At 41.0% G+C, this 20,864-nt stretch overlaps 1 protein-coding gene across 3 annotated transcripts in view; it reads left to right on the top strand.

Moving 5' to 3' along the window:
* The window catches only part of MYO16 (myosin XVI), a 605,690-nt gene that overhangs the window by 403,580 nt on the left and 181,246 nt on the right, over nt 1-20,864 (top strand). For all 3 annotated transcript variants that reach the window (XM_027065214.2, XM_053217786.1, XM_027065212.2), the window contains exon 21: nt 14,357-14,429. In XM_027065214.2, coding sequence (XP_026921015.2) covers nt 14,357-14,429 — 73 coding nt within the window. The remainder of the gene's footprint in view (nt 1-14,356; nt 14,430-20,864) is intronic.

The raw sequence follows: 20,864 nt of genomic DNA on the forward strand, positions 1-20,864 counted from the left end.
CCCCCCCATCTTTTTGGGGATGAAATAAGTGAAGTAGCAGTCTAAATGGTAAGCTAAGTGATAGGCAAGTGGAGTAAGAAAAAAATGTCTAGATATTAAATGCTTTTTCACCGTTATTCTGGTAAATTGGTAATTAATCTCCCCAAGGAAACATCTGACCGTATGATGTATTGAACCTCACTTGAAAATCCTAAGTAAAATCTCATTCCCTCATCCCTCTCTCTCTCTCTGTCTCATTTGATATGCATTTTATAAATTCTGGTTAAAAGTTCAAAAACGGTCAGAGACATTATCTGTCCTCAATTAGAGACACAAAACTGGGAACGAAGTGAAACTTGCTTCTGAAGTAAGGATCGAAGGTGTAAATGAATCCAATTAAAAACCAAATATTTACTTATTAGTTTTAATTTTCTCCCTTAACAGTTTATTAAAATGATTATCAAGATTTAAACTCTTTGATGGATAGTACAAATCAAAAAGACATCTGCAAGAGAGATAATCTAAAAATCCAGACCATCAGTTCCTAAGTCATTAAGAGTTGGCAAAATGTTATTTTGTACATGACTTTATCGATTATAATGGACTTAATTCTTTAATAAATGAATTTATATTATTCATTCCCAAATGCCTCATAGAAATACTCAAACACCTGCTGTGCATTTGTGGGAAAAAGAAAATAGACTTACCCAGTTTTTTCTTTATCTGTTTAACATATGATATCTGTCTTCATGAAGGGTCTTTTTGTGGAGGTGGGGGGAGATGTACGCATCAGGAAGGGTATGGAGGGTGTGGCCAGGTCAGTCACTCACCTCCTATCTAGAAGGAACACTGCCAACACTCACCACTTCCGCTTCAGACTTTTCACATAGAAGAAGGGAGATTACAAGTAAAAGCTCAAGTTCCTTTTGTTTGCCGACAAAGATCCTTTCTTCTTCCTCTTCCGCCCCAGATACAGCAATATCATCAATAATGGGTAAATTTCCCACAGTTTTTTTTTTTTTAATTTGTTTAGATGTTGTTGTTGCAAATCAGCATAACATTGTGAGACATTAAGAATTGAAGACATGCTGGGGCGCCTGGGTGGTTCAGTTGGTTAAGCGTCCGACTTCGACTCAGGTCATGATCTCGCGGTTTGTGAGTTCGAGCCCCGTGTCGGGCTCCATGCTGACAGCTTGGAGCCTGGAGCCTGCTTTGGATTCTGTGTCTCCCTCTCTATCTGCCTTTGCCCCGCTCATGTTCTGCCTCTCTCTGTCTCTCAAAAATGAATAAATGTTAAAAAAAAAAAGAAGAAGAAGAAGAAGAAGAAGAAGAAGAAGAAGAAGAAGAAGAAGAAATGCTATCTTGTGCCGGGACGCGGTGGTCTGACTTCAGGCCCCTAATAGACAGCCTTTTCCTTCCTCAAAGTCCCCTTCCATTTGTTCCTGAAACCCTTAGATTTTCAAAACATCAGGAATTTACTTCTGTTTATATGAAGGATTGATAACATTTTATATTTTTAGTCAAATTTTCCACGATCCCTCCCCCACTTGTCCCCAATTATTAGAAATGCTTTTTTTCCCCTCCTGATTTTTAATGTTTCACTAAAACTGTATCACTAACATATTGTTTTAATAAGTAAGTCCTCATATAATAACTTTTTATTTTCCTCTCTGTTTTGGTTATCCCTGGATCTTTACTTTTGCATATGAATTTTACAATCATTTTGACTCAGTCCATAAAAAAAAATTCTTTGGGGATTTCAACTAGAAATACATTTATAGGTTAATATGGGGAGAATTGGTTTGTTTAGATTCTTTTCTGCCATAAATATGATCTTTATTTCTATTTGTTCATGTATTTTTTCTTAAATATCCTTGTATTTTTGTCAATTTCTTATACATCTTGATTTTTTTCTGTGCACTTGTACTTTTTGTTGCCATTTTTCTATTACATTTTAATTTGTTTATTGGGAACTCTCAATCTTGCATTTCATATGTTGATCTTCTATCTAGAAACCCTGCTGACTTTTCTTATTAGTTCTAATAATTTTCCTGTGGAATAGCTTAGCATTTTCTAATGTAAATGATCATAATTACTTTTTTTTTTCTTCTTTGTGTCTTATGTCTTTTATTTCTTCTTCCTTTATTACATTGGCTAGCATGGCCAGTATAATGTTGATAATTTGTGGTGATAGTGGATATTCTTCTCTTGTTTCCAAATTAATGTAATACCTCCAAATATCTGCCGTTAAGTAATCTGCTTACTTAGGATTTCAGAGATAATCTTTCCTAAGTGTTTTCAATGTAAAGCTTAATGTAAAGCTTTTTTCCCGTACACATTGAGAGTACTGCGACTCTCTCCTTTCTTTGCTCATGTAGCAAGCTATGTTGACATATATATATATATATATATATATATATATATATATATATATATTTTATGTTGAAAAATTCTTCATTTAGAGTGTGAATTCTGTTTGGTCATAATGTCCTAGATTCAATTTTCTAGTGTCTATTAAAGATGTTTACATTTATTTTCACTAGTGAGAAGAGATTCTATTTTTTTTTCCTTCTTATCCAATCCTTTGCTCTCAGGTTTATGTGAAAGAGAAAATTGCGTAGCTTTCTCTGTTTCTCGCCTCTCTAAAACGGTGTGTGCTAAAGGAAGATGGTATGTGCCCTGAATGCCTGGTGAAAGTCTTTCTAAAATCTTTTCGGGTGGTGGAGGGTGGATTGCCTTTTGAATACTAATTATTTTATGATTTTATTTAATTTATTTTTTAACATTTATTTAGTTTTGGGAGACAGAGAGAGACAGAGCATGAACAGGGGAGGGGTGGAGATACGGGAAGATACAGATTCCGAAGCAGGCTCCAGGCTCTGAGCTGTCAGCACAGAGCCCGACTCTGAGATGTCAGCACAGAGCCCGACGTGGGGCTCGAACTGTGAGATCACCACCTGAGCCAAAGTTGGACGCTTAACCAACTGAGCCACCCAGGTGCCCCAACTACTCATTATTTTAAAGTTTATAGGTCTAATCAGATTGTTTTGTTTCTTTTTTAAGTCATTCATATTTTGTAGAAAACTGTCCACTTTAATTTTAAATGTATTCACCAACTAAATCATAGCTTTGCTTTATAGTCCTTCAATCTCTCCTGTAGCTGTAATTTGACAACATTGACATTCCTGGTTATTTATATATGCCTTTGCCCCAGTATCACTGAGGAATCTTGCTTGAAACCTGCCTCTGAAAATTATTTGTCTTAAAACATCTTTTTTGTTTTCATTTCTCACGTTAATGTTATTCCTTTTATTAGGTCCTGCAGTTTCATTATATCCCTGTTTTCACTTCCTTTGAATTTTGCTTTTTTGTTTTTGTTTTTGTTTCCCCTACTTTCTAAGTGGAATGTTTGTCTCCTATTTTTCGATGATTTTGTTGACCCTGAGTCTGTAAAGTATCTCCCAAGGACCTAGTGCCTTCCAGACGCTTACCATGTAGCGCTCCCTTTGTTGTTTAGTTCTAAATATTTTGTCTTTATGCTGTTTCAGAGATAAAATAACAAACAGTTTGTCAGAAAAATAAATTTGACACACCATGTTTTTCTCTCCCTTCACCCAAACTGGGAAGTTTTTTCCCCATTAAATAATGAGATTTCTTTGATTCTTATGAATATAGTATGAGTGACTTCTATTTCTGTGTAGACTTATTTAAATCATGGTGCTATCGCCATGACAACCAGAACTACACAATTTAGCAAACTATCTGAGACAAACCTGCTTTCTAAATAATTCTCCTTCTGCTCCGTTTCCTTACCAAAACACCCATATGTATAATGATTTCCTGAAGAGCTAAGAACCTTTTCTCTGTAATTGTACATTTGTTTTTCATTATTTTGGGAGATCCATTTTTTTTTCCAATAGAAGGATCGAGAGGAATGAAAAATATTAGAGTTTTACCAAAGCAGCATTTATTGTAATGCTCAAAATTTTAAATTGCCACATAATACATACAAAATAATGGTTAAATTTTTACCACCCTTGTTATAAACATTACCAAATACTATGGACACAATAATGGATACATTTAAATATTAATCATGATTATGTGATAAATTGTTTGAAGAACAGTGCGGATTATTGAACCAATAAATAACCATGTACTTTTCCCTTAAGTACATGTTTTCAGGATATGGAAAAAGAGATTTGTCATAACTATGAGAATATGACATTTTTCGTATCAGACAGGGGTTGCTTTTCGTTTTCGGTAACGACCATCATATAAGTTGCAAATATTTTTTGGAGACTCAAACAGATTCAACAAAATGTGTAAGAAACTCGGTGATTTAGAAGGCTAATGAAAAACCTCCCAGCCTTCTCCTTCTCCGGTTCTTTTTTGAGCCCAGCTTGCAGAGGTTAGAGTTTGTATATTTTATCCAAAGGATAAAATTCATCGCACTGCTGGCCATGCCCACTCTCTTGTTTTACTTCTAACTCGGGAAATGCATTTGGCCTCTTTTCCACCCCTTGATAACCTGTCCTGCTCAATAGAGTTAACCAAATCTGTACTTATTATGCTCCTCTCTGCCTGTCATTTGAGCACAGTGGCTGTTCTGCCAGAATAAATAATGCTGCAGTGCCTTTCAGAAATGAGAGCACAATGTCCCAATCTGGCTCTTGGTGACCCTGTCTCTCCCTGAAGAAAACACCAGGGAGGAAATGTCTGTACCGCAAGCTTAAAGATTGTTTGCCTGTTTCTATTACAATTTTCTAATTGAGGAGGATGTGCTTTTCAACATTTTTGGGTTCTGTCAGCTCCAGGTTTTTCAACTTTTTTTGCTTCATATACCATCTCATTAGAAATACATTTCCGGGGCGCCTGGGTGGCTCGGTTGGTTGGGTGACCGACTTTGGCTCAGGTCATGATCTCACAGTTTGTGAGTTTGAGCCCCGCATCGGGCTCTGTGCTGACAGCTTGGAGCCTGGAGCCTACTTCAGATTCTATGTCTCACCCTCTTTCTACCCCTCCCCTGCTCACGCTCTGTGTCTCTCTGTCTCTCAGTAACAAATAAACGTTAAAAAAAATTAAAAATACATTTCTAAGCCTGGCTACTGTGCAGATGTTAATACGTGATAAAGGTGTACTTACAAGAAAAAGATGCAATTATCGTGGTTATCATTTATTAGACATTACCTATAAATGAGCTGGGCTTTGTGCCAAGGATTACTGAAGTTAATATTGACATTAGCCATGAGGTGAGTATTGTGGACTCCCTGTTTTAAATAAAGAAACTGGAATTTAGGTTTAGTAAGGGGCCTGTTTCAAATAAAGAAACTGGAATTCAGGTTTAGTAAGGGGCCTTAGTCACACAGTCTGGCAATGATGGATTTCACGTACGAACCCCAAGTATGTTGGGATCGAAACCCAAGTTTTCCCCCAAACACCTCCCACATTGAAGACTGCCAGAAGAATGATAAGAAAGCATAGTTTTAAAACTAAAATTTTAAATTAACCTTTTCAAATATAGATGGTGTCTTCATTTCCCATAAAATCGTTATGTAAAGTTTCAGATATTTTTATATGGACATGACCCCGAGAGCAAGGTTGTTCTCTGCTTTTTTTGTAGGTGGACTTCTGACATCTTGAACAGGGCTTTGCAAAACTAAGTGTTCTGTATATATTCACTGAAAAGGTGAATGAACTAAAAAATGAATTAGTTAGAAGCCCCTCTCAAGAGAAGAGGCTTTGGTAGATTGAGTGGTCCCAGTCCTTCATTTCTCTGCATCTGTGTGGGGAATATAGTAGGGCTTTCAACACTTCTCTTATCGAGAGTTAAGTCTATTTCCCCTCTCTTTGAACTTGAGCTGCACTTGTGACTTGCTCCAGCCAAGACAATACAGCAAAGGGGAGCCTGGTGGCTCAGTCAGTTGAGTGTCTGACTTCGGCTCAGGTCATGATCTTGTGGTTGACGAGTTCAAGCCCTGCGACGGACTCTGTGCTGACAGCTCAGAGCCTGGAGCCTGCTTTGGATTCTGTGTCTCCCTCTCTCTTTGCCCCTCCCCTGCTCATGCTCTGTCTCTTTCTGTCTCAAGAATAAATACAAACATTAAAAAATTTTTTAAAACTGGGGTGCCTGGGTGGCTCAGTCGGTTGGGTGTCCAACTTCGGCTCAGGTCATGATCTCACGGCTCGTGGGTTGGAGCCCCACATCAGGTTCTGTGCTGACAGCTCAGAGCCTGGAGCCTACTTTCGATTCTGTGTCTCCCTCTCTCTCTGCTCCTCCCCCATTCATGCTCCGTCTCTCTCAAAAATAAATAAATGTCAAAAAATTTTTGAAAAAATTAAAAAAAAAAAGAATACAGCAAAGATAACTATATGCCAATTCTGAGCCCTTATGCAGATCTGTTTTCTCAGATCCCTGTCACTGCTATGTGCCTACGTCTGGGGGCTTGCTTGTGGAAAATAAGAAATAGTCTGTTAGCCAGCCAGTCCCCAGCCAACCTCAAGCCCTCGGGTGAGATCAGCCTCAACCTGATGGCAGGGCTGAGGGGTCATAATAAATACTTAATGTTTTCGTTTAGAGTTTGGGGACAGGCGGTTATCCAGGAACAGCTGCTTGCTACAAATCACTGTCTAATCAATTTAATTTTCACAGCACCTACTTTGAGCCACAGATTGTATTTGATTCATTCGAAGGCGATTGTTGGAAAGACAGCTATCTTAGGGATGATGTGACAGATGCTGAGATACCTCCCCACTTCCCGGTGTTCCCAAACGCTTGGTTCCCTCATCTGGGTACCCAAATCCCAAACCTTGGGGTGAGGAAGACTTAGGTTCCTCAAAACTTCCTATTAAATTTCCCAGAAACATCCAGATGTGCTCTTTAAAACCTTAAGTAGCCAGCTCTCATAAACAGGAGGGCATGGGTGCAAAGAGAATCACTCTTAAGGGAGAAAAGGAGCTCTGTTAAAAGAGCACGATCATTTTGCGGTATATGCGTGTATCAGATCAGCACGTGGGACCCATTAAAGGTGCAGTGCTGTGTGTCAGTTACATCTCGGTGAACCAGCGGGAAACAGGAAAGCGTGCAAAGGAGAAAATGGAACATCGCTTTTTCCTGTGGTCTGTAGCCAGTGGATTGAAGTGTTACGTTGAGTACAGTAATTTTATCTTTTATCTGGGTTTTAATTTTTTTTTAAAGTGTTAAAGGAAGCAAGAGACCAGGATTTCTATTCTGAGCCTGACACTTAACTTTAAAGAAAGCTCTAGTAAGACAGTTATGCCTTGTGAAACTTAATTGTGTCAGTCCCCAAAATTGTAAGGTTCATATTCCATTTGCCTGTAGATGGAGGCTTGGCCTTTGCAAGCCTCTGGCTTGTTTTTGGTTTCAAGACCTCTGAGTCTGTGATTCCCAGTCAGGGTGAGTTGGCAAACAACAGTTACACCCAAATATTTGGTAGCTCTTAAAATATGTTTTGCTGGATAGATTGCAGCCATCCGTGAGTTGCAGGACCTCGGGACACATCGTTTCCTGATTGGGGTGGCTAAAGTCAAAATGATTTTATGTCACATGTTATTTGATTTTTGTTTTGACAATTAAAAAAAAAAAACACTTTTCCATGGATAGCCCTGTATAGATGGCCTATGTAATAGTTGCACTTTTATTAAAACTGTGTGTATCTCAAGACCAAAGACTACATCACAACAATTCTAATTACCTAATTTGTGATGATCTAAACTGGTTTGAAGGATGGAAACAGGCGTCAGATACACCGTTGGCTTGTTTTCTCCATTCTGCCTCTCTCCTTCCTCCTCCATCTCCCTGCATCTTCTGTCTCCACCTGAGCCTTACTTAGATCAGAACCACAGAAAGAACCAGGAAATTGGCACTAGGGCAGTGTCCGAGAAGCTCATAAAACAAATACAATTTTTCAAGAAAGGGTTGTTTTTGTTTTTATGGTCAAGAAAAGAGTTACTCATTCTCTTGGGGAGGCAGAGAGCACAGCGAGCTGGAGAGCTCTGAACTCGAGCTAAGAGCGTGCAGGTTCAGATGGCCACAGGACAGAGGACACACTGGAGAATCTTCTCAATGGCTCATTTAAGAAACGGAGGGAGCCCTAGAGCCCGAAGCTACCTGCCTTCACAGACACCGATCTTCGGCAGGTGTTAGTACGCAAAGAAGTCACCGTGGTCTGAAATTGAGGCTGACCTCTCCCGGCTCACTGTTCCGCAGATTCGCTGCAAGCTGCTTGGGGATGGGCACCACCAAGTCCTCTACTCTGAGCTGTTGACGCGCTGAAGGACGCGGCGAGGCTTCCCTGTACTTGTCAATTACAGATTGAAATCGTCAAGAACTATCCAGGCTTTTCCTTCCATCTGCAAAGCAGTGTTCAGGAGTCCCTTCTCACCTCTCCTAGTTAATGCTTTCCAGCTGTGAGTTGTAGCTTTCGCTAAGAGGGAGGGTTTAAGTGATCTTTTATTATTTCTGCTCTTCTTATATGTGGGGAGGGTTCCGTTCCCAGCTCCTGTAGGCCAGAATCAGGCTGGGTTCTAGGACCAGCAGCTGGCAGTCAATTTCTGCGGTAATTCACAGGGCTAGTCTGGGAGGCGGGGCTAGTCTTGGACAGCCTGGGTTCAAGTCCTGGGTCTGTCTAATCCTGATGGGTGCCGTTGGGCAACTTAGACCTTCACTGTCCTCTGTCTCAGTATTCTTTTCTGTAGACTGGGGTGATCACTGTACTTACCTCACAGGCTAGTCGTTAAGGCCAAATGAAATAAAGCATTTTAAATGTTTTAACGGTGCTTGACAAACACGACTCCATAAAATGGTAGCTCAGATTTTTACTCCCAGTCCAAGATTTTCTTGTATATCCAGGCTAATTAACTGCCATTTTCATCTCAAGAGGTCTCAGCTTTTGACTCCCTAACTTCTCTTTCTAGTGGAAGGAGTGCAAAGAAGGACTGGAACCATGTAGGCGTGCGCGATATCCGTGGGCTAGTAGGAGGCAGACAGCTGCTTTGGTGACAGTGTCCCCACCCATCACCCGGTTCCAGTTCAGCTTGTCAGCAACTGCACACTCTTTCCCTAATTTCTGACATGTTTTCAGAAAACAATAAACCTCATGTACTTTGCTTCGGTCAAAGAATAAAAAGGAGGGACTCCCCAAAGCAAGCACCCCGGAGTCCCACCCTTGCCTCCTGGCACAGATGAGCGAACACCTTGCGAGATTCAGATAGGCTGCAGGACTAGTGACTGGCCTCCACAACGAGGCACCTTGTGGGTTAGGTTAACTAAATTCTCCAGCATTTGGGTGGTAGACTTGGGGAAGGCCAGATCGTGGCCCAACATCTTCAGGAACTTCGCACCCATCACCTCCGTGTAAGTGCATCTGATCCCCAGGGTGGGGTGTCTGGACAGGCGGATTGCTCTAGTCTGCAGTGATTTTAGATTCCAGTCTTCCCCCCTCCATCTGGGGTCCTATAGGTCAATGATCAGCCAAAGAGACTGATTTCAGTTCTGGCTGCATCTAAGGGTTTTGCATCAGGCAGGATTGAGCTGTTTCCTAAAATGGCTAAATACCTAAGATCACTCTGTAGTTAACCTTTCAAGGGATGATCGAGGACAGCACCTGACTTGTGCAAACCACTGGACCTCTCTGCCCAAATAAACTTAGTTCATCCATGTTTCAGGGCAGACATTTTCTTGAATCCGGACCTTCCTCCCTTCCTATTCTTGCACACGTGAAAGGCAAGAACAAAACCAGACAATTGCCTTGGCATTTGATGTCACCTCTGATATAAAAGGGATTGTATTTTACTAATAAGTTACTGCAGTAACTGCCTTAACAAGGCAGTTTTGTTAACCGTAGGGAAAGCCTTCAGTAGAATCCTAAGGCTGAATGTGAAGAGACCATCTCATTAATATGTTAATTCTGCCTGTGGGATCGAATCCTGGTGGATCAGATGACCTCTGTCTGCTCCTCCCAGCTAGAAATAGGATGTTGGGTTAAATGCCTGTGTAATATGAGTCAAGATATCAATAAGAAAAATGACAGTAATGCTGACTGCCACGCGGCATGGGCACTTTGCTGGCTACAAGTTCTTGTGACCTTTCTGCCTGCGTTGCTATGGCAGTAACAGACCCATATTTCATTCAATCATAAAGGTTGAAATAGATTTTTGAAAAAAAAATGAACACATTAGATCTGTCAGTAGTTGCAAAATGGATCCTTAAGATGCATTAATTCCCCCCGCCCCGAGTTGGGTTTTTTTCTTCCTTCCCATCTTTTTCTTTCATAATGTTTTTCTTTTGCGGCCAAATTTAGTTTGGAATCCAGTATCTATGAAGTATGGGGAAAACCCCCTATAGAAGAAGTGCTCTTTCAACCACATCTATGCTACTCTTAAGTTGCGAATTAATCATCTACCAACCTGAAGCTGAATTGGAATCTCTAACACGTTTTGCTCGCCCAAACACACCTGGGTGGCCCCCACATCCTTCCTCTGCATGCCAACAGGAAGTCACCTTCCCTATGAGAAGGGGAAGGACATAGGTGGTGACATCGGGTCACTGATAGCTCTCTCCCTTTTTCCCAGTCTCCCGCAACACCATGCACTATAAATATGGTACCGCTGTTGCCAAAGCCAGCGGGGAATCGGGCAAGGAGTCAAGGCCTGAGTGGGAGATTCTGGTATAAGTTGGCATGAAATATCCACACTGGAGACCAACACGTGGCCTTCAGAGCACAGCCCTGCTCTCTCTCCCTGACCCCGGGGTCCCTGCTGCTTCTCCCCATCCTGGAAAGCCAGATGCCCTTCTCTGCCCTCACTGTTGGGCTCCACCCCTCTCTCTGCCCTGAGGTAATTGTTGTTCTTTCCTCCACCAACTCATAAAATGCCCAAAATGTGTTCCATCAGATATATATCTTTAATAAAAGTTGATGATGATGAGTAATCTAATATCCAGTGTAGAACATTCTATTTATTTATTTTAGTTTATTTATTTTGAAAGAGAGAGTGGAGGAGGGGCAGAGAGAGAGAGGGAAAATGAGAGAATCCCAAGCAGGCTCTGCGTGCTGTCAGCACAGAGCCCAACGCAAGGCTTGAACTCGTGAACCGTGAGATCATGACCTGAGCTGAAATCAAAACGTGGGATGCTTAACCAACGGAGCCCCCCAGGCGCCCCCAGTAAACATTTTAAAATTAAGACATCACCTGTAGGCCCACCAGTGAAGACATCTATTGCTAACAGGTGCTTTACTTGTTTTGTGCCACAGATTTACTTTTTAACATGGGTGAAATTATAGTACGATGCGCTCAGTATACAAATGGTATAAATTCTGTTTCCAGCTTAGGTTTTTTTTTTTTTTTTTTTTTTTAGTTTTAGTTTTAGTTTTATAGCTTATTGCTGTTCAAGAACATTTCCCGTGTTTTTGCAGTGTCTTTGTAAACATCAAATATTAACTGGTCATAAAAATATAGTATTTCAGTATAAAAACCTTAGAAAATGCAGAACAATAAAAAGAAGTAAACAAAAGCATCTCCATTTCTCTTCTTGGGCTGAAGAGGTCATAGGTCTTCTGAATATATAATTGGCCTTATTCTTTATGTAGAACTTACATAGTGCTTTCTATTAACTTGATAGATTCACCAAATTAACCCATGAGAGGATGCATGCTATTTAACTAATCATGTCTCTATGTGGGGTCTTTGTTACTTCTTTTCGTTGTTGTTACTATAATGAAGATAATGGTGGGCACCCTTGTTTGTAGGTCTTTAGTTGCATTTCTGATAATCATCTGAGTATAGGCTCCTGTCTATGGAAATCCTGGTTCGAATGATACGAGGGTGCCAAAGCTTTATGCCATGTAACCAACTGTTATTTAAGACTCTACCAATTTAAGCTCCCAGCAAAAGTGTGTGGGAATATCGTTCTCATCCTAATTTTGAAAATTTTATTTCTTTTGTAATTGTAATGAGATTGACATTTGTGATCTACCTATTAGCCCTTTATGTTTCTTCTGTGAGCCCTCCTGTTCATTTTTATAGCAGGTGGAAATGGTTTTTTTTTTCTTTTTAACTTTATTTATTTTGAGAGAGAGTGAGAGCATACACAAGCACAAGCAGGGAAGGGGCAAAGAGAGAGGGAGAGAGAGAATCCCAGGCAGGCTCAGTGGCATCAATGCAGAGCCTGACACAGGGCTCAAACTCACAAACTGTGAGATCACGACCTGAGCCGAGATCAAGAGTCGGACGCTCAACCGACTGAGCCACCCAGGCACCCCGAAGTGTTTTTTTAAAAGCAACTTGCAGTGATTAGAGACGCACTGTCTACAGGCTCTTGTCCTAGGATTTTATTGACAATTGTAACAACCATTGGGTGGAGAGATAATACTCGCTGCCTTAGTTTCATAGATGATGAGCCTGTGGCACAGAAAATTCTAGTAACTTGCCTACAGTTGTCCAACTAAAAAGTGTCTGAACCAGGATTCCTACCCAAGGCTGAACATCTCCAAAACTGGCAAGCTTTGTCACCCTTGTCACCCAGCGCCTACAACGGAAACAGTGCAGCTCATTATGTGAAACGTGCGCACACACACACACACACACACACCCTAACACAGCACCTCATCTTACACCTCAGCACCACCACCACTGAGTGAGCATCACCCCGGTGTCCCCCTGTCACACTGTAAAGTCATCAGGGTGGAAGGAGGCAAGATGACGTGTGACTGGACACGTGGGTCAACCAATCAGGAAAAAAAAAAATCTATGAAGATAATTGAGAAAACACGTTTTAAAATAACACTTTCCTCTAATCATTTTTAATTTTATTTCTACAAATACAAAAGAATCTGGTATTTGTGTCATCGTCCTTTTAACCATTTTCTTTTGATTTCTCTCAGAATCGAAAGCAGAAAAAACGATCACCTTTGTTTACTTGCGCATTTTCAGAGCTTCTTGCTCTAACGTTTATCTCTCTAATCCAGGCAGAGTTTATCTGGACACACAGGGTGAGGTACAAAGCCAACTATTTTTCCCTCTGGAAAGTTAAATCAGTGACCTGGTTACATCCATTTAATGACTGTCTCTTTCCCTCGCTGCTTTATATTCTCTGCCGTGTGAAATTTGTGTTAAGGGCTTTTAAAATACTGTCTTTCCTGCTTACGAAGCTCATATTGGTACCATCTACAAGAACTAATCCTAGAGACAAGATATCATAGAATCATTACCTTGCCTTTTTATGAGAAATTGGTCGTTTAAGTGACATCTTACAGACCCTAAAGCATGACGGTTCTGCACTGATTGTGCAAACAAAATACAGGCACAAGAAGAAAGTTAGTTTCCAGTTGTGCGGTTTGGACCAGTCAAGTGGACAGAAAACAACACCAGCGTGTGAATCAACTAAGGTGGTTGAAGGTGCATCAACTAAGGGATTGAAACAATCCACGATGATCAAATATCACAGCCATTGGCAGAGAATCAGGACAGTGGTCCTCCTGATGATACTCCAGAGCAGGGCAGTGGGAAGGCTGGGTATGTGCCGCCTGCTGACCAGCATTCCAGAATCATCCGGGGCTTTCTGTGTAAGAAGCCACCTCATGCCCTGTCCTCATGGTGCCCCCGCTCCCCGCAGAGTCCAGGATGTCGGGGCTCCCACCACCCCTAGGTTCTCCTCCCCGCTTTCTTCACTCACATGAGGTTCCTCGTCTGTGGCTGGACCTTCCAAGATGCCAGCAAACTCCAGGAGAGAGAGTTTTCACCGAAAACAGCAGTATCGTAAGGTGCTCACGCCGCTTTCTTCCAGTTGTACGCCCACGGATCATCTCCTTTGTTCTTCTTTGTTTATGAGGATTTCTTTAGGAAGGTCGCTCTGTATGTTTTGACGTGGCACAGTTCGGTCTATCAGAGAAGGTGCCCACAGCTTCATCGTGGCTTGTACCACATTGACACGTGATGAAGAAACTGCGGGACTTACTGCTCGTGTGGTCTAACAAGAGACAAGGAGGAGAAGGAGGAGCTGCTGAGGGCACGTCGGCAGGTTGACTTCCTTTCCAGGGAAAGCGCATGCAGTTGAAGTAGAGACACAAAGACTGTTTCAGAGGAGCAAATACGGGGCCACCCATATACCGTCGCATCCTAAGCTTAGAAATCAGTGTGTTGTACTCCTGTATCTGTGTTTAAATTAAAGCCTTAAAAGAACACTTTTCTTTTTCGGAGCTTTTGTATGAGACTCTGAGATAATTGTTGGCTGTTTTTAGTTCTACTGGAAGGTGATATGCAAAGTGTCCCGATGTCTCTGACCTGGAGGGGGGATGGGGCCAGGGGTCATGTAAGGGCTCTACGTGTGCTTGGTCACTGATTCGCTGTTTCCTTTCAGCACACAGACGTTGGATATTGGAATATTGGACATCTTTGGTTTTGAAGAATTTCAAAAGAATGAATTTGAACAAGTAAGTGCATTTCTTTTGAAACTTTATCACTTTCATGTGTGTTTTTTTTCAGCTAATAAATTGACTCCTTTATTCAGTAGAGACTATCTGCATGATTACTTGCAAATACAGAATTAAAATAAGTCCTTTGCTATCCTGTTTTAAAATTTGTATCCCTAGTTCATGGGCGTATCCATCCTCTTTGCGTGGCATGTAAACAACGGGCATAATTTTTTTTTTTAAACTGAAGTACTTGCTTTTATTTTTTTTATTTTTTTTCTTTCCAACGTTTATTTATTTTGGGGGACAGAGAGAGACAGAGCATGAACGGGGGAGGGGCAGAGAGAGAGGGAGACACAGAATCGGAAACAGGCTCCAGGTTCTGAGCCATCAGCCCAGAGCCCGACGCGGGGCTCGAACTCACGGGCCGCGAGATCGTGACCTGGCTGAAGTCGGACGCTTAACTACTGCGGCACCCAGGCGCCCCGAAGTACTTCTTTTAAAAGACAGTGTGGAGCTGAGTTGTGCTTACAGAGATGTTGTTTCAACAAGGTTTGAGAGACAGAGGGTGTCGCTTTGTGGAATCAAGGCAAAGGTCTTCAAAAACCTTGGCCAAAAATCAGAATGGAAATACTCCATCATGCTAAATACTGTTACTTGTAGGTCCGGCTTTGTGTGACATTCATACATATGCCTGTCGGAAACTCATAAAAAAAAAAAAAAAAACAGATTAAAGAGGCACTGATTGTTTTTAATCCACTTAACAATTTAGGGCACTTTGAAAAGTACTAGTGTCTTTTCTTGTTTTTTAAGTATCTCCTTAGTAATGTATGATTCATGAAATCAAAGTAAGCATATCTAAACTTTAGTTGTTAAGAGAGTAGAAAGAACTTGTCCAGGGCAGCAGGGAAGGAGAGATAAACCAATAAGGAGGTATTGGTGGAAAGAGAGAAAACCAGGCTGTGCTACATCATGGGAAGAATCACAAGTGGGCTGTGTTTAGGGAGAGCTTTGAATAATTGTCATTTGTTCAGGTTTATTTTTCTTTAAGTTTATTTATTTATTTAGAGAGGGAGTGCATGAGTCAGGGAGGGACAGAGAGAGGGAGAGAGAGAGAATCCCAAGCAGGCTCCGCACCGTCAGCATAGAACCCCATCCGGGGCTCAAACTCACGAACCCTGAGATCACGACCTGAGCCGAAACCGAGAGTCAGACGCTCAACTGACTGAGCCATCCAGGTGCCCCTGGGTTTATTTTCTCAAGGTAGATGATGTGGTGGTTAATGACACCAGATGTGAATTTGAAACCCCATTCTGTGAGCTGTCTTGGTGAAGAGGAAGAAATCTATAACGAACCTTGGTCTCCTTTACAAGAGACTTACAGAGCTGTGGGGTTTAAGCTGGTTACTGGCATAGAGGTTCTGGCATCATTCTTCTAACTCATGTCCGTGTGTAAGAAATCGCGGAGGGCCACTGTTACTGTTGTAAATGGGAACACTTGAAAACCTTTTAAAATTCAGCGTTATTTTTTCCCCCACGAAACACTGGTGCGGCATCTTGTGAATAGAGACTAAATCATGTTGACTCACCTAATCCAGGGTGAGTCACCATGAATCATATTCTTTACAAAACTTCACAAAAGTCTGCTATGAAATAAGACCATAGCCTTCTTGTCCTTTCGGACTTCTGTATCCACGGCTAAGCAGGGAGAGGGGGACTGTGGTTTTATTTATTCGTCACTTACTGTAAGGAGACTAGCAATGCACAGGGGAACAGGGCAGTTGAAGGACTGACTGGTAAGATCGTGGGTCCACAGGCCATGACTGGGATGCATCTCTCAACACGAGTAGTTGACCGCAGTCTGGAGGTGGTATTGATTCTCGACATTTTTGCCTTAGAAAACATGCAAGCTGCCATGTCCCTTAATGACACTCCCTGGTTTCTTCACCTCCTGGTAAGCAACATGCAGAAACCACAGGTGGGGCGGTGTCCTCTCACAGTCTCTGTGGGGCCACACTCCCAACCCCCTTCTCTACACCCCACATAGTTATCCATCCAGTCTGTGCTGATGACTGAGATGTACAAAGTATTTAAGTTGTTTCCTTATTAAAACTTATTTGTTTTACTACAATTATATGTACCCCTTATGTTTTCTTTCTGGTAGCTATTTTAATTACATATTTTAGAACGTATTCGTAGCCTGATATTTTCATATCGCAAGACACGGCATGTTTTCAGATCTAAAGAATGAGTCTCTATTAAATTCCAAGAGGTAGTTTGAGGCACGGCTGGGTAAAATCTCAAAACCAATTCTTAGATTTAAGTTAGGGAAAAAAAATAGTTTTTTCTTTAGAAAAATGTACCTTTTTCCTAGGTTTGTTGGGCTGTGGTATACAACTGCAACTAGGAGCCATTCAGAAGAATAAAATTATTTTCTTTGTGATGATTTCAAATCTCTTCTCATAGTGGATTTAGCAGATTTCTAAATCTGAATGTGAACTTATATTAAAAGCTTTGGTTTGAATGCTACATTCTAGATTCTTGAGTTGCTAAGACAACGTGAACTTCTTCATTTTATATTCCATTGCAAACGTTCAACAAAATGTTTAACAAATCAATATTGTGTTCAGAATCAAACCCGGAAGAATATTAGTGCCTTTATAACTATGTATTTTATTCTCTTTTGAGCTTTTTGACCCATCTATCAGCTATTTGCTAGAATGTCAACTCCTGCGGCATTGAAATTGTGTCTGGTACAGCGCTTTGTATATAACAGAGACTTAGTAAATATGTTTTCAATTGAAATCTTAAGAATAAATTCAAAAGAAGACATCTTCAGAGTGGATCTCCTAACGGTTTTCTTACTCAGGAATAAATGTATGTATGTCAATTGTTCCTCCATAAGCAGCCTGACAAATGTTTAGAACAGGGACAATCGGAGGAGATACTAAAAAGCATTTCAAAACCTCAGCATCTCCAACCTCAGTGTCCCCAGGCAGCTCTAAAAGATGGGCCTTTGTGGTTCCTTAGATACGAATTTATTTCAGTTAATAGGAAATGCTAATCCTGTTTTCTTTGACTTTTAATGAATCGTTTCTACTAGAAGTATTTTATATATTATAATAAAGACCATACATAGAGGAAAAAATAGAACATATGTATTTATATATATGTTTATATATTTATTTATATGTATATATATAAATATATAAACATATATATAAATAAGTAAATATATACATTTATATGTATATATATAAAACTCTACTCTGCATGGTTATCCATTTATATATTTATGTATTATATATGTACTATATATACAAAATTATATACATACGGCATAATATGTATAGAAACTTGGCAGTAGTTTGATGCATCAGGAGAAGGAGGTCGTATAAATAATTGGAGTCCCGAAGTATAATTCAGGAGGATCTGAATCTACCACCCTCATTATTTAAATAATGACAGTATTGCCAGCTCACTCTCTGTTATGTAATCCTGAATTTTATAAACCCTCCTCTCCTTTATCATGTGAAATTCCTCTCTCGCTCTGTAAAAATATCTCCTCACACACCGGGGAAGAAGCCCCTCCAGGCGACTCTTCGACATCACGCAGCCAGTCAATCCCAAGTGTGGAATGCTCAATAAACAGAAAGGTAGTGAGCCAGACAAGGCTGTCCCTTGCACATCACAGCGCCAGTGATGTCGGAGAGGAGAAAGCAGTCCCCTTCCTGACTGTGGAAAGTGGAAGAGAGAGGCAAAGACATTGCTCCTTCCAGATGCAATTGTGTGTTTGGAAAGGGGAGAAGAGCGAACGAGAACCTCGCCACCAACAATGAGAGAACTTGACGGAGAAGCCAGGGGGCAACACGAACACACAAAACCAATAACGCTTAGGTGCTTTAAAAGTAGCTTGCCAGAGCATGATGGAAAGGAAGACAAAGTGTGTTGAAATGAAGCAGGTCGCCTAGGCGAGGGAGTGGGTAGAGGGCTCCTAAAGTCACACGATTACACGTAAGCAGGTAGCGAGACTTGCTGGACACTCAGCCAGAAGGGCTTGGTGTCTCGAGATGCCGGTCCTGCCTAGGCCGCCCGACTCGCGGAGGCGAGAGCAGTTCCCGCTACAAATAACTGGAAAGACAGATGGCAGAATTAGAGCAGCCCCTTCCTGCAGCTCCTGGGAAGTAATGAATCAAGGCAGGGAGTATCTGCTAACGCTGCAGAAAGAGACACAGGCAAGATGCCCGTCGAGTGTTCTTGCCAAGAAGGAAAGATGGGGAAGGAGGGGGGAGGGGAAGGGAGAGAGAAAACCTTAATGTAATGAAGTTTCCCCAGCCAACCGCTAATTAACAGGGATGGGGGACCGAGGAACATGATGAAGCAAACCATGGGGATACGCTCTGCAAGATCCAGTGTGCGGGAAACCGCGTGGAGCAAATGGCCTGATTTCTTTAACATATAAAAATGCAAGGGTAGCCTGCAGATTCAAAGAGATGTAAGAGACATAGAAATCAGTTAAATATGTGGACATGGCATGGATCCTTATTTGTTTAACGAAGTCTAAAAATTGCCACTTAACTAATATAATTTAAAATCTGGATAGCTGATGAAATGAAGGAGTTATTATTGATAAAAATTATGTGTGATAAAGGTACTGTGGACGTGTTTTTAAGTTCTTATATCTTAGAGAATTATACTAAAATACTTGCCAATTAAATGACATGGTATCTGAGAGTTACTTTAGTATTTTTTCTTTTTTTTAATGTTTATTTTTGAGAGAGAGAGAGAGAGAGAGCGAGCGAGCATGATTTGGGAAGGAGCAGAGAGAGAGGCAGACATGGAATCCGAAACAGGCTCCAGGCTCTGAGCTGTCAGCACAGAGCTCAACACAGGGCTCGAACTCATGAACTATGAGATCATGACCTGAGCCAAAGTCAGATGCCTAACCTACTGAGCCACCCAGACACCCTAAGAATTACTTTAAATGGGTCTAGTTTTGAGGGTAATAGAAAAATGTAAAGCAGAATTGGTCATGAGTTGGTCATTGTTGATAATTCTTCAGGCTTATTGATGGCAGATGGGGGTTCATTATGTTGGTTGCTGTTGACTATGTTTAAAACTGTCCATAACATACTATTCTAAGAAATGAGAATATTTTGAGATTATATAAATATTATTTTCATAAATGCTAGAATATTTCCACACCTAACAAATGGTATTGCAAAGCTCTACATGCTATAAATCTTTACCAGAGGCACAAAGAACAAAGTTGTGGAAACTAATGATTTAACGTTCAATAATTTTCCTAAATTTCCCACTACACTCATAACATGCAACTATATATAATGAAACACTTACAGCTATGGAGTCTAGTAAAATTGCATAGCAACAACCTACTGTACAAACATAGAGAATTTGAAGAGAAAATACATTTGTGAAACTTAAAGCTTCTGTGGCAGAAGATAAAATTATGATATATGACCTATCTTTACGTCAGGCTCCATCTAAGCTGATTTCGGAAGGGTTGTCAAAGATTTGAAACGTTTCCCGGCTTACAAACTCTTTTCTAAAAGGTGAGATTTACTGGATGAACAATAATTCAATCCAGCTTGGGCTAAGTGTTTAAAGACTTTGGAAAATGCCAGATACCTTGACTTCTAAAATTTTATGAAATGAGATTACATAGTTTGGCAACGTCGACCTCAAAAAAAAAAAAAAAAAGAATTACATAAAATCCTTAGTTGTGGAATCGCTGTCCTGGAAATGATACTAAGATAAAATCATCACCCTTCACGTGGAGTATCCCATTTTACAAAAGGGATACCTGTGGGTGTTACAGTTTCTGCTCTGCGACAGAGTATTAGCATTACCTGCAGGGAATTTTTTCTGGCTCATGTGCATGAAGTTTACAGTTCATCCATTCAGCAGTGCTGGCATGTGAATGAAGTTCTAGGTCCTGTTCCAGACGCAGGTGCCATGGTGTGGTCAACAGGATGCAAATAGAAGAAGGGCCAATCCTTTATTTTTTTAATTTTGTTTTATGTTTTATTTATTTTTGAGAGAGAGAGAGAGAGAGAGAGAGAGTGAGCAGGGCGGGGCAGAGAGAGAGGGAGACACAGAATCGGAACAGGCTCCAGGCTCCGAGCCGTCAGCACAGAGCCCGACGCGGGCTCGAACCCACGAGCCGCGAGATCATGACCTGAGCCGAAGTCGGATGCTTAACCAACCGAGCCACCGAGGCACCCCAAGAAGGGCCAATTCTAATCAGACGCCAGGGGAGAAAGACTGGGAAGCCTTCGTGAGCAACACTTTGCTATGTTAGCTCCAAGTCTGATAGTACCTGTGTAATCCTCATCCTGTCGAATGTCCTGATAGCTATTAGGCTTCAGTATTGATCCGCTTACCACCCAATGGATCTATAAAAACAAAAAGTATTTTATCGTTACATTGCATCACA

This window comes from Acinonyx jubatus, chromosome A1 (assembly GCF_027475565.1).
Source record: "Acinonyx jubatus isolate Ajub_Pintada_27869175 chromosome A1, VMU_Ajub_asm_v1.0, whole genome shotgun sequence".
NCBI classification, from domain to species: domain Eukaryota; kingdom Metazoa; phylum Chordata; class Mammalia; order Carnivora; family Felidae; genus Acinonyx; species Acinonyx jubatus.